This window comes from Armigeres subalbatus, chromosome 1 (genome assembly GCF_024139115.2).
Source record: "Armigeres subalbatus isolate Guangzhou_Male chromosome 1, GZ_Asu_2, whole genome shotgun sequence".
Lineage (NCBI taxonomy): Eukaryota > Metazoa > Arthropoda > Insecta > Diptera > Culicidae > Armigeres > Armigeres subalbatus.
This window is the reverse complement of record NC_085139.1, coordinates 90734192-90746138: the sequence shown is the minus strand read 5'-3', so window position 1 is coordinate 90746138 and position 11947 is coordinate 90734192. Positions and strand designations below refer to the sequence as shown.

The 11947-nt window shown below is 43.2% G+C and overlaps 1 protein-coding gene across 2 annotated transcripts; it reads left to right on the top strand.

Moving 5' to 3' along the window:
• The first annotated feature begins 1500 nt into the window (after positions 1-1500).
• Positions 1501-3884, top strand: LOC134222080 (uncharacterized). Of its 2 annotated transcripts, none has more exons than XM_062701302.1 (3): positions 1501-3252; positions 3321-3437; positions 3725-3884. In XM_062701302.1, exons 1-3 carry the CDS (start codon positions 1936-1938, stop codon positions 3740-3742), a joined length of 1452 nt encoding a protein of 483 aa, XP_062557286.1. In that variant the 5' UTR covers positions 1501-1935; the 3' UTR covers positions 3743-3884. The 2 variants fall into 2 exon arrangements, with proteins under 2 accessions (XP_062557286.1, XP_062557234.1); XM_062701250.1 differs by having other exon boundaries at positions 3555-3884.
• The last annotated feature ends 8063 nt before the right edge of the window (positions 3885-11947 follow it).

The following is an 11947-nucleotide window of genomic DNA, read 5'->3' as shown; positions in this document are numbered from 1 at the left end:
GCTGCCCCTATAAGCGAAGTGCAGCCATGGACCGAGCTGAATGGAGAAGTCTTTTATGTGCAGCACAGGCCACTCCGGCCTTAGTCTGATAATAAATAAATAAATGTGCCTATTGGACCAGTTATGCCGACGAAGACGGTTGATCTGGTAGAAACTTCGGGTTGAACTTGAGAACGTTTCTGAGTACCCTGAACATCTTGTATTTAAGAAAATGAGGTATGCATGGTGCGCATATGTTTATGGAATCAGTTTGGGTTCATATCGATGTTGAGGACATTGCAAAAAGCCTTGGTTGATCCGGTAGATACTTTGGGTTGAACTTGAGAACGTTTTTGAGTACTTTGATCATCTCGTTTTCAAGAAAATTGGGTTTACATGATGCGCATGTGCATTATGGACCAGATTGGGTGCATGCCGATGATTAGAAAATTGCACAAGCCTTGATCTGGTAGATACCGTGGGGTGAACTCGAGAACGCTTTGGAAAGCCTTGAGCATCTCGTATTCCTGAAAATTGATCACTGCCTCAACAATGAAGATGGTTTTACTTGATTGAGTGTTTATAATTATCAAACAATATTTCAGATTCATCTGAATGCTCTCAGAAGCGAATTCTTCTCGAGGTTTTGGATATCTGGGTCTACAGTGTACAGTAAAATTTGACCTCCGATATTTTTCCTGTGAAGCCGACATCCTGATGAACGTTTTTGCTGAAGAAAGTGAGGGCCTAGCTCTCGTTTGTGATTTTTCACAGCCATCTAAAACGCTGGCCATATATGGCCCATCCATCCTTAGAAGATTAAGTTGAAAGAAAAGTTTAACGTTTCTAATATTTAAAGTTTATAATTGAATGCAATAGTTAAAATGCGTTGCATTATCGAAATATGTTTAACCGTATCATGAATAGATCACCTTTAGCAACGTGTTTCAATATTTTATTGTTAACTACTAAGGCTAAGCGATACGAGTAGAAGTTCTGTACGTAGACATCTGTTTTGGAATCAATCAATCAAATCAGCAGCAACATTTTGTCCCACCTTTGTTCGAAAACCAGCCACTTTGTTACGTCGCCATGGTAGAAAAGAAATCTCTGAAAATGTGTGCCATGTGCGTGTCCCATACACAATGGGTGGGATCTGTCCTGCAATAAAATCAAAGTGCCCGCGTTGGTCGCCGCTTCTACTCGGGAAACTTTATCCCATCGTCGTAAAGCGTGGAAGACCTACAACGTCATCAATTTGATGATGATAAACTCTTATCGCAGTAGGCCAGCCACCGTACCGGTACCCCGCGTATGAATGGAACCTGATGGGAGCACAATCACATTCGGCAGATGCGAAGCCTACTCCAATTTTGTTTACAAACAAAGCAACTATATAAATAGGGGACGCTTTTATCGCGACGCCATCCCAATGAGCGAACAGTGAATGTGGCCACGGTATTATCTAAAAATAATACTTGACGAAGGCCCCCAACGTTAACGTGAACCGCGCCGAGCCAGAATAGATGCACTGGCAAAGGGTCCGGTACTCAGCACCAGACTGACGCGACGATCAGTGCAGTTTTCAACCGCCGTCGGTCTCCCATGTCTGGTTCGCGCGTGACATATACGACGAAGTGTAACTTTCTAATTGCTGTTCTCCTCATTCTTCGCCAGTGAATATTATTGAGAATCATATTTCTCGCCACAATTGGAGATCAGCGAACTTTCGCCACGCATTCCTACCGTTATATAACGCTTGAACTTGGAGATCACCAGTTTGCAATCCGCATTAACAGTTTACGGACGCATGCGCCTCGTCGCGTCTATTTTTGTTTAGATTCTATAGGCGGAACGATATATCCGAAAATTTTCTTCGTCAAGCTGACGCGGCTGGCATGTTGTTTACTACGATTGTATAGTATAGGAAGTCGCAATAACAGCTAATCGTGAAAAATGTCCAGAAAATTACCCGTCCGAACGCTCGGGGAGATCGCGCTTGCTGAAGTGGCTGGATCCATAGTCGGGGCTATCGGCAATATGCTCCAGACGACTTATAACTTCGGAGTGGAACCGGATTTCACCTTTCTTATGGTGGAGATTAAGTCATACATGGAGACGATGGGCGCCACCAGTGCTATCTACGAAGACCTGCTGCGGGTGATCCTCTGCTCGGACTCATTGGAGGCAGTGATTCGGTTCTGCTGCCTGCAGACTCTACTCAACGAAGCAGTACATACCTTGATGACGGAAATCTTTCCATTCGCCTACTATGAGCGAATACTGCAGGTGATCGCTGCTCAGGGTAGAGGCTTACGACAACTTAATATGAAAGGCGTGTGGGTTAAGGAAGAGTTCATGTGCTTCATGTACGAGATCATCAAGCATCTACCGCACTTGACCAAGCTTACGATTCCACATATCGCAAACGACAATCTTCTGAAGCACATAAGTGATTACTGTAAGAATATTCGACAGCTGGATATCAGCGGTGAAACAGACATAACTGATGTTGGATTGGAATACCTCAGCTTCGGTGAGTCTAAAAACAACCTAATTGTGCTCGATATCGGTACTCTGGGTGAGGAAAATGTCTGTCATACAGATATTGCCATGCTTCTCATGAATTTACCCAACCTTGCTAGTTTGGTCAGTTACTCCTACGTTGGAAAAAGTCTTCAATACATCATTGAAAATAAGGATCCAGCTTTCCGCTGTAAACTAGTCTACCTTCATGATACGGGTACCAAAGTGAAGGCGATTAACGCTATCGTTGATACTTGCCCGCACCTACAGGACCTTTACATAGACTCTCCTGAGGCGAACACCCTTGGAAAACTCTCCAAAGTCAACCTACGCCGCCTGAAGCTCTATAAATTTAGCTGTGCGGAGTTGCTCAACCTCTTGGAATCTATTGGAAACAGCTTGAGACATCTGACTGTTATCAAAGGTCACGGCACGATGGAGATCCACCGTCTCATTCGTTGCTGTCCAAATATGGTTGATCTGGATTTCTACATGATGGATTCGTTGAGCTTCTCCGGTGATCATGGATTTGTCGACCTGCAGGGCTTGGAAATCCTAAGCAGTCCGATCTCGCAACCCGGTCTTCGAAACCTACTTAGCCTCTCCACTTCGCTCAAACGGCTAGCCATCGACAGTGTTACCTTCAACGACGAGGACTTCAGTTCGCTCATGATTGAAAAGGATTTCTACAGTTTGGAGGACGTCTGGTTCACTACCGCTCCGCACCTCTCCATAGCTAGTGTTGAAGTGAGTTCGACCAGTCTGCATACAAATAAAGAACCTTCTATTAAGAACATTTTTTCTATTTTTTCCAGATCCTTATGGACCGCTGTCCGGAGTTACAGAGCCTTGGTCAGCTGAGCGGTTGGTCCCTGACGCCGGACGACGTGACGCTGCTCCGTGGAATCCTCAAAAGCTGTAACTCCTCCCTGGTACTATCGCCAGCAAGTATTTTCCCCTAATAGCATCTCATTGTTCTGTTGTTCTTGTTCTTATTTCCTCCTTCACCTGTCTTGCGCCAATCTCGAATCAATCACGGCACCTAACAGTACTTGTCACCATTTCGCATTCCCTACCGACTGCGCCGAACATTCCCATTGGTGGTTTAAAATTTTTACGCATAAGATTCTCGTTTTTGGCAACTCGTTCCCAAATCCATCCTTCCTTTTTTGTTTCTTTTGTTTTTTTTTCTTTTCTTCGCATCCCGTTTCCGTTCCAGATTGTGCAATCACTGTGATTCAAGGAGTTAACAGAACAGTGGTGTGCTCACGAGACGTTCGTCTGTCTAATCGGTCCGGAGATTGATAATAATTAACAGTTCGATGACCGGTACTTTGTGATCTATAACTGAAATAAAGTGATTCGATTTTAAATGTGTATTTGTTTTATTTACGTGAAAGCACGCTCCATTCGACGGGATTGCAATTTCCTTCCTCCAGGCTAAGGGCTCAAAATATAATTTAAAAAAATAGACTTTCAACAATTGCCGAATTACGCAATTCTCCGAATTCCTAAAAAACGTCAAACGTGAAAGTTTTGTGAGACATCTGTCATGAAAACCCTTGTAAAACAATATTTCAAGAAAGGAAGTTGAATGAATTTATTCTGTCACCGGGGAGTAGCATTTGTTGACCATTATTTTATTGAATGAAGCGTAAAGGACAGTTGCTAAGTTCTTTAAACGACTAATTCAAATTTATGCGGGGATTGATTTAATCACAACCCAGCGAAAAGCGACTTCGGCCACATGAAGGTCAAAAGAAAGAAATATCTAACACGCATTTCTCGTGGAAAGACGAGTACCCTCGTCAAATGTTGGAAAGAGATTAAGTAGTTAGTCTTGTGAATCGGTGTCAGATAGTTTGTTTGCATAGACAGTTGCAAAACAGTCTGTGTCAGTTGTGTGCTTCGTATTCGACGACCCAGAGGTGCCATCTTTCACTCCCGAGCAGCACACATGTTGCACAAAAGTTTCTGTTACTCATAAGCGATGGAATTTCGGGGCCCTCCTTAGCCGTGCGGTAAGACGCGCGGCTACAAAGCAAGACCATGCTGAGGGTGGCTGGGTTCGATTCCCGGTGCCGGTCTAGCTATTTTTCGGATTTGAAATTGTCTCGAATTCCCTGGGCATGAAAGTATCATCGTGTTAGCCTCATGATATACGAATGCAAAAATGGTAACTTGGCTTAGAAACCTCGCAGTTAACCCTTTTGTTACCGACAAAAAAAACACCCTTACGTTACCGACAGGGTACCCGGGTACCCACGGACTTAAAATGATCATAACATTGTCAGGTTTTGACCGATTTTGACGATTTTGCTGCTACGGATGCAGGAACTTACCTGCTATTCGATACATGTTACACAGAACCGATACGGATTACCTGGTTACCGGAATTCCGGATAAACTGGGCCAAGTCCTAAAGTATGTATAAATTAAAGATATATATTCAACCAAATGAAGATTTCTTGCGTCATGACTAATAAACTTCGGTGGAAATTTAAAGAATATAACTTAACTATGTTACAGGACCATCTTATGATTAAATCCCGGAACGGTTATTCCGGAAACAGGTTCCCGTGGGGCCTAAAGTGACTCATTCTGATGAAACCCTGGCAATATGGGTATCAAAATTCATGAAATTGTTTCGGAAGCATGATCTGATAAGTTATTGGACCATGGGATGGTTTGACAACGAACCGGTCATCCTGGAACAGGTTCCCATGGTGCCGAAAGTGGCCTCAAACTCATTTTGAAGAAACCCTGGCAATATGGGTATCAAAATTCATGAAATTGTCTCGGAAGCATGATATTTTGGGTTATTAGACCATAAGATGGTTTGACAATGGACCGGTCATTCTCAAACAGGGTTCCGTGGGGCCCTTCATTTCGAAGAAATTCTTGCTATCTTCTTTTTCCGTTATTTATTACCAAAAAGACTTGAAAATTCTTGACAGGTACTCAGAAATGATTTATAATGAACCACAGGCGCTGTAAGTATCATTGGTGTTTGCTGAATAATTTACAAAAATATAAAGAGAGATTAAAATTTTCAATTTTTTTGATGGTGACTAAATGGGTCAAAACGTGACAAAAGCGGGACATGATAAAATCGGGTCGAAAATGTGATAAAGTCGGAGGAAGATAAAATCGGGTCAACACTGTGTAACTTTTCACTTCTCTCTTCTCATTTCTTTCATTTCAATTTTCACTTTTCTCTTTCCACTTTTTACTTTCCACTTCTCACTATTCACTCCTCACCTGTCATTCGATCCAATAACCATTCGGCCTAACGGCCATTCAGCCTGATGACCCAAGATCAGTCCCATATTCTTGGAAAAACATGTTTCCGAAAATATTCCAAGAATTTTGATTCCAGGGTGTCTTCTAAATGAGTTTGTGTCTACTAAAGGCCTTTCGGGAACTTGTTCTAGATGACTGTTCCGGTTGATATCCATCCTATGGTTTCAACTTTATTGATAACATATTTCCGAAACAATTCTAAGAGTTTTGATACCCATATTGCCAGGGTTTATTCCAAATGAGTTTTTGGCCCCTACGAGCCCTCCGGGAACCTGTTCCAGAATGACCGTTCCGGTTCATATTCATCCTATGGTCTCAACTACATGAATAACATGTTTCAGGAACAATTCCAAGAATTTTGATTCTCATATTGCCAGGGTTTATTCTAAACGAATTTATGGTCACTTTAGGCCCTCCGAGAAACTGTTCAAGAATGACCATTCCGGTTGATATCCAGCATATGGTCTCAACTACATGGAAAACATGTTTCCGGAACAATTCCAAGAATTTTGATACCCATATTGCCAGGGATTCTTCCAAATGAATTTATGGTCACTTTAGGCCTTTCGGGAACCTGTTCCAGAATTACCGTTCCAGTTGATATCCATCCTATGATCTCAACTACATGGAAAATATGTTTCAAGAACAATTCCAAGAATTTTGATACCCATATTGCCAAGGATTCTTCCAAATGAATTTATGGTCACTTTAGGCATTCGGGAACCTATTCCAGGATGACCGTTCCGGTTGACATCCGTCCTATGGTCTCAATTACATGAATAACATGTTTCCTGAACAATTCCAAGAATTTTGATACCCATATTGCCAGGGTTTATTCTATATAAGTTTTTGGCCATTACGGGCCCTCCGGTAACCTGTTCCAGAATGACCATTCCGGTTCATATCCATCCTATGGTCTCAACTACATGGAAAATATGTTTCCGGACCAATTCCAAGAATTTTGATTCCCATATTGCTAGGGTTTATTCTAAAAGAGTTTTTGGCCATTAAGGGCCCTCCGGGAACCTGTTCCAGAATGACCGTTCCGGTTGATATCCATCGTATGGTCTCAACTACATGAATAACATGTTTCCGAAACAATTTCAAGATTTTTGATACCCATATTGCCAGGGTTCCTTCAGAATGAATTTGCGGCCACTATAGGGCCCATTCCGGAACCTATTCCGGGATGTCCGTTCCGAGTCCATATGATCACGTGGTCCTAATACGTTGAGAAGTCATAATCCTCGAGTTTTCTGCGAAACTGGTAACTCAGGATACAAGAAATCATCATTTGGATTCTATAAGATCAACTTCTCCATTTTTGAGACATGGTCTAGCAAATCCGGAACTCCGGTAACCGGGTAATCCGGATCGGTCCTATGTGATGTGGTTCGGATAGAGGATGAATTTCTTAATCCATAGCAAACAGAACCGTCCAAATCGGTTGAAAACTAACGAAGTTATGGTCATACCAAAACGTGGGTACCCGGGTACCCTGTCGGTACGTTACGGGGTAAAAATATTCAGAAACCCCTCCCAAGCCCCTCCTTACTGGATTTTCATTTTCATACCACCCAAACCTTAATTTTGCCGAGTTTGAAGATGTCACGGAGTTTGAATTCCCTGCGATGTTTAGAACCCTAAAAAAAATTCACTTGAAAACGAAAAAGGTACCCGGGTACCCTGTCGGTAACAAAAGGGTTAATATTGTTTACCCCAATCTCCAATTAATTATAAAAAAAACAATTTCAGCTCCTAAACACCCAACGCCACTAGGGAAAATCTTTTGTATAATTCCAACGCGAATCGTATTCAGATATACAATATAAGTCGCGTGACCCCTTGTTAGATCAAATACTGTTATACTATCTTCTGACGTTTCGATGTTCCGTATAACAAATAAAAAGTGTTATAAGGGTACAACTTTTGCTACCCGAGTTACACATATGTTATGTGCAGAAACGGTCTATGATGACTACCCTGTGGAACGCCGGATCGAACTACAAACGGTGAGGAAATGTGGTCTCCAATTTTCACCGCCATACTGCGACCTGATAAATGCCTAATTTGTCAAATTTTGCTACGGAAATCTGGTGATTCATTTTGTCGAATGCAGCAGAAAGATCAGAATAGATTGCATCCACCTGATGGCCATTCTCTATTTGTCTTATTACAAAGGAAGTGAAGCACGCTAGGTTAGTGGTCGTTAGTTAGTAGTTTAAGAGATGATCGTTGAGTTGCTGATATTCGGAGTTGGCCTTGATATACATAGCTAGCTTTTGTAGAGTCCGTACAATACTTGCAGTGTTGTCTGAGGGCCGCGCGTTTGACTCTTTTCAGATTTTTTAGATGAGCGTTAGACCAGGCTGGTTTGACCGGCAGCTAGGTTGACGTCAGAATCTCGAAGAGCCGTATCCCAGTCAACTTGAGCAAGAAAGGCATTCATCCCGTTAAAATTGGCCTTGTAAAAGTCATATGAAATGCTTTCAGACGGCTCGTGGAAGTTATGGAGCGGTTTTATCTTGAGTTGCATCTGGACGGGAGGATGATGTCTGACAATCTTGACGAGCGGTGATGGGGCCTGCATAACCGAACAGCTCCCACGGAGTTCGTTGCTGATGAAAAGCAGGTCAAGTATTCGGTTGTTTTCATTTTCCACATCATTCATCTGGTTCAGTCCAGCTGTGCTGTATGCGTCAAGCAGCAAACGAGACGTCTGGCCGATCAGGGATCTCGATGCAATCGGGAAGAGAAATCCCGATTTATGGCGGTGCCAATTGGTTGTGCTCAAGTTGAAGTCACCGAGGATAATCATATTGTCCCTTGGTCCTAATTGCGAGACCACCCAGTTAAGCGAAGCGAGGTGACTGTCGAACAACTCCGCATCATTGATTCGATCGGTAGGGATGTAAAGAACGCAGATGAAGAGAGCGGCATCAGCAGTAGTTACAGCGACCCACAATTGCTCAACCGACGAGTTTCCAGGAGGACTCACTAAGCAAGATTTGAAGCAGGAGCGAACGGCTAACAGAACACCCCCTCCAGTGCTTTTGTTACTGTTAGAAGATGACCTATCTTGCCAATAAACGCACGCAGTATGATTCGTCGAAGAGTTGATTTACGGTGGTATTATTGTTGAGCCAGGTTTCGGTGAAGGCATAGACGTCGTAGCAGCCATCGCTAAGGACCAAATGATAATCGGCAAGAGAACTATTGATCCCGCCGACGTTCTGGTAGCAGGGTTGTGAATCGTTAATTTATCGTTATCGCCGATAAAGTTGATTGTGATCAGGGTTATCGGTTGCTACGATAACGATGAATCAACTGAATTATTATCGGAGTTCGATAATTTAACGTAAGTTAACTCGATAATTTTGCGATAATGGGGTTACTAGATTACGCGAATAAAGTTGGTGAAAAATTTTGACAGAAGCCGAGAATAGAACGAATTATTTGCAACTGGTTAATCAGAGTTAATTTTTATTGAAACGGGGCACTCTAGAATTGATGCTGAATACATGGTACTCCATGAAACGAAACAAAAGTGAGGTGTTCTGTTGGTGGTTCAGTGACTTTTTTTTCACTATGCAGCTATGCAGTTTTCCGAGAAAAAGACCACGGAAATTTGCTATACCCAGTCGGACTTAATTCTCTGAGACAGAGACACATAAACATAAGTACGCTTCATACTGAGAGCACATTCCTTAGTCAATCCTTATTCTTTATCGTATAAGCAAGAATATCCAGCTGAAATCGCAACTCTTCGGCAATATATATTAGAAATTAATTTGATGCAGCGATCTTTAGTGCTGCATTCCAGGCATAGAGCACCAGTACCTAATAAATATACTTCATTAGATTGGTGGACTAACCTCGTCACCTATTCAATATGTTTCAGTTAGGCTAAGGAGTTTGGTCTCCACTGTGAGTCATAAAATAATCATATAACTGGGTGCTCCGGATCTTCCAAATAGAAGTTTTGTTAATCTTGCTAGATTAAACTCGGTGACCTCTTTGAATCCCAATATTATTCCAGGATTTAAAAGCGTTTCTGAATATTGTAAGGCTATACAATACTTTAAATAGATGTTGCAAACCCAACTTGTGAGTATTTGTTCTTCAGTTAACTTGATAATTATCGATGAATCGACGAATACTCGATAACGGTAACGTTATTTCAACGCTCACTTTATCGTCAACGCAGCATCATCGTACAACCATTATCGTTATCGAAGTTGGCGTTAAATTACCGACGACAATTTATCGATTAACAACCCTGTCTGGTAGTATATCAATACATTCGAAGATTCTTGAACCGCACGCCTATCACTTGAAACATCCGGTAACATGGAGTTGAACTGGCGTGGAGATGGTGTAGCAATACTGGAAATCGGAATGCTCTCAGGTACAGAAGATACTGGTAACTGATTGTACTTGCCGGTTATAGGATTTCGGAAGACCCCGTCTCCCAACTCAGACGCAGGACCGGGACGACTGTTGGTCGCTGGCAGCGGAAGCTCGACTGCGCTAACAGGAATAGGGGCTTTCCTGTTTTGACGACTGGGTTGCAGCGGCTTGATGATGAGGCCTGGAAGTACTGTGTGATGCTTGTAGGCACGACATTCGGGTGGATTCGCTGGAAATCGGGAAACTTTCATACGGAGACTGAGATGAAGGCTGATCATACTTGCCTAAAGTTGGTGTCCGGAAGACCTCGTCTCCCAACTCACACGCAGGGCCGGGACGGCTGCTGGTTGCTGGCAGGAATGGCTCGACTGCGTTGAGTGGAATAGAGGCTTCCTCACAGCTGGTGTCAAAAGTGCGTCACGGATGAGAACTAGATGAATGCATAGCAGAGACTTGACGTTGCGGTGGAGAAATGGTAATTGATTCTTGTAAATGCGGCGATCCTGTTCGTTCGATGAAACTCGGACTCAATTCCGAATGGATGTTAGCAGAGATAACAGAAATTTGGCTTGGCGCGAATCGGAAGTTTGAAGTAATTGTAGGCGACCAACCAGCAGAGGTTGAGAGTTGATCGATGATGCTGAAATTTGAATCGGCATCAGGCGATGAATGTCGATAAGAGATGTACTTGCCTTGAATAACAAGTTGGGAGTCCCCTAATCCGCCTCTAAACTCAGGGCCAGGAAGACTATGGTGAACGCTGGCTGCAGTAGGCGCGACTGAGTAAGAGGAACTGGGGACTCCCAAAATGCTTTTGTCGGTGCGTCCTGGTGGAAAGGTCACGTGTATCGTGGCTGCCGAATTTAGCTCAGAGGTAGATGTAGGTAGGTGTCGACAACGGGAAGATTCCGCCAACAGGAGAAACCGTGACGGTTGGGTATTTAGCAGCGGCTTCCACATGTTTTTTGAGCTGATATCCTCGAATTCCCGTAGGCCAAGTATTCGCATTAAGTGCGACTTCACGGAACTTGGGGTCAATCCCAACTTTAAAAGATATGAAGCTCATACTTTTAATGTCAATTTCTTTTTTCACCAGCGGGATCACTTTGACCGAATCTTCACACTGGATGCAGTCCTTCACCAGTTTCTCAATAGACCAGGTTTGACGCTCGGGTTAATACGGGAGAGGTACGATGTGAATCGGTGTCGGATAGTTTGTTTGCATAGACAGTTGCAATACAGTCTGTGTCAATTGTGTGCTTCGTATTCGACGACCCAGAGGTGCCATCTTTCACTCTGACGGGCTTATTGTCGTCCGACAATTGCGCATCCACTTCTTGGACGACTTGTCACTTGGCTTCCCACTGACCACGCTGTTATACGGCAGCCTGTTGGCTGCATCGTGGTTCAGATTCATGTTGGTAATAAAATAGTCAAGCCGCTCGTTAGCTCACCTGATCATCGGTCGCTTGCTATATTGTTCGACGTCCTGTCTGCCACATCATCCTAGACCACTTCTTGCCTTGTCTACCGCCTCTTCGCACCACCAGTCCGTGGTCTGTATGCGACCACCCATGATCCGCATTATCGCCTGATGTCCATTCGACTACTCGATTGTTTAAACATCAAAGACTTCCTCCAATAAGTGCGTTAAGTTGTACCATTTATTGGTCGCATTCTGTATCTCCCGTCTGTTGGCAGGAGCAAAAAGTACAGTGATTTGTGAATA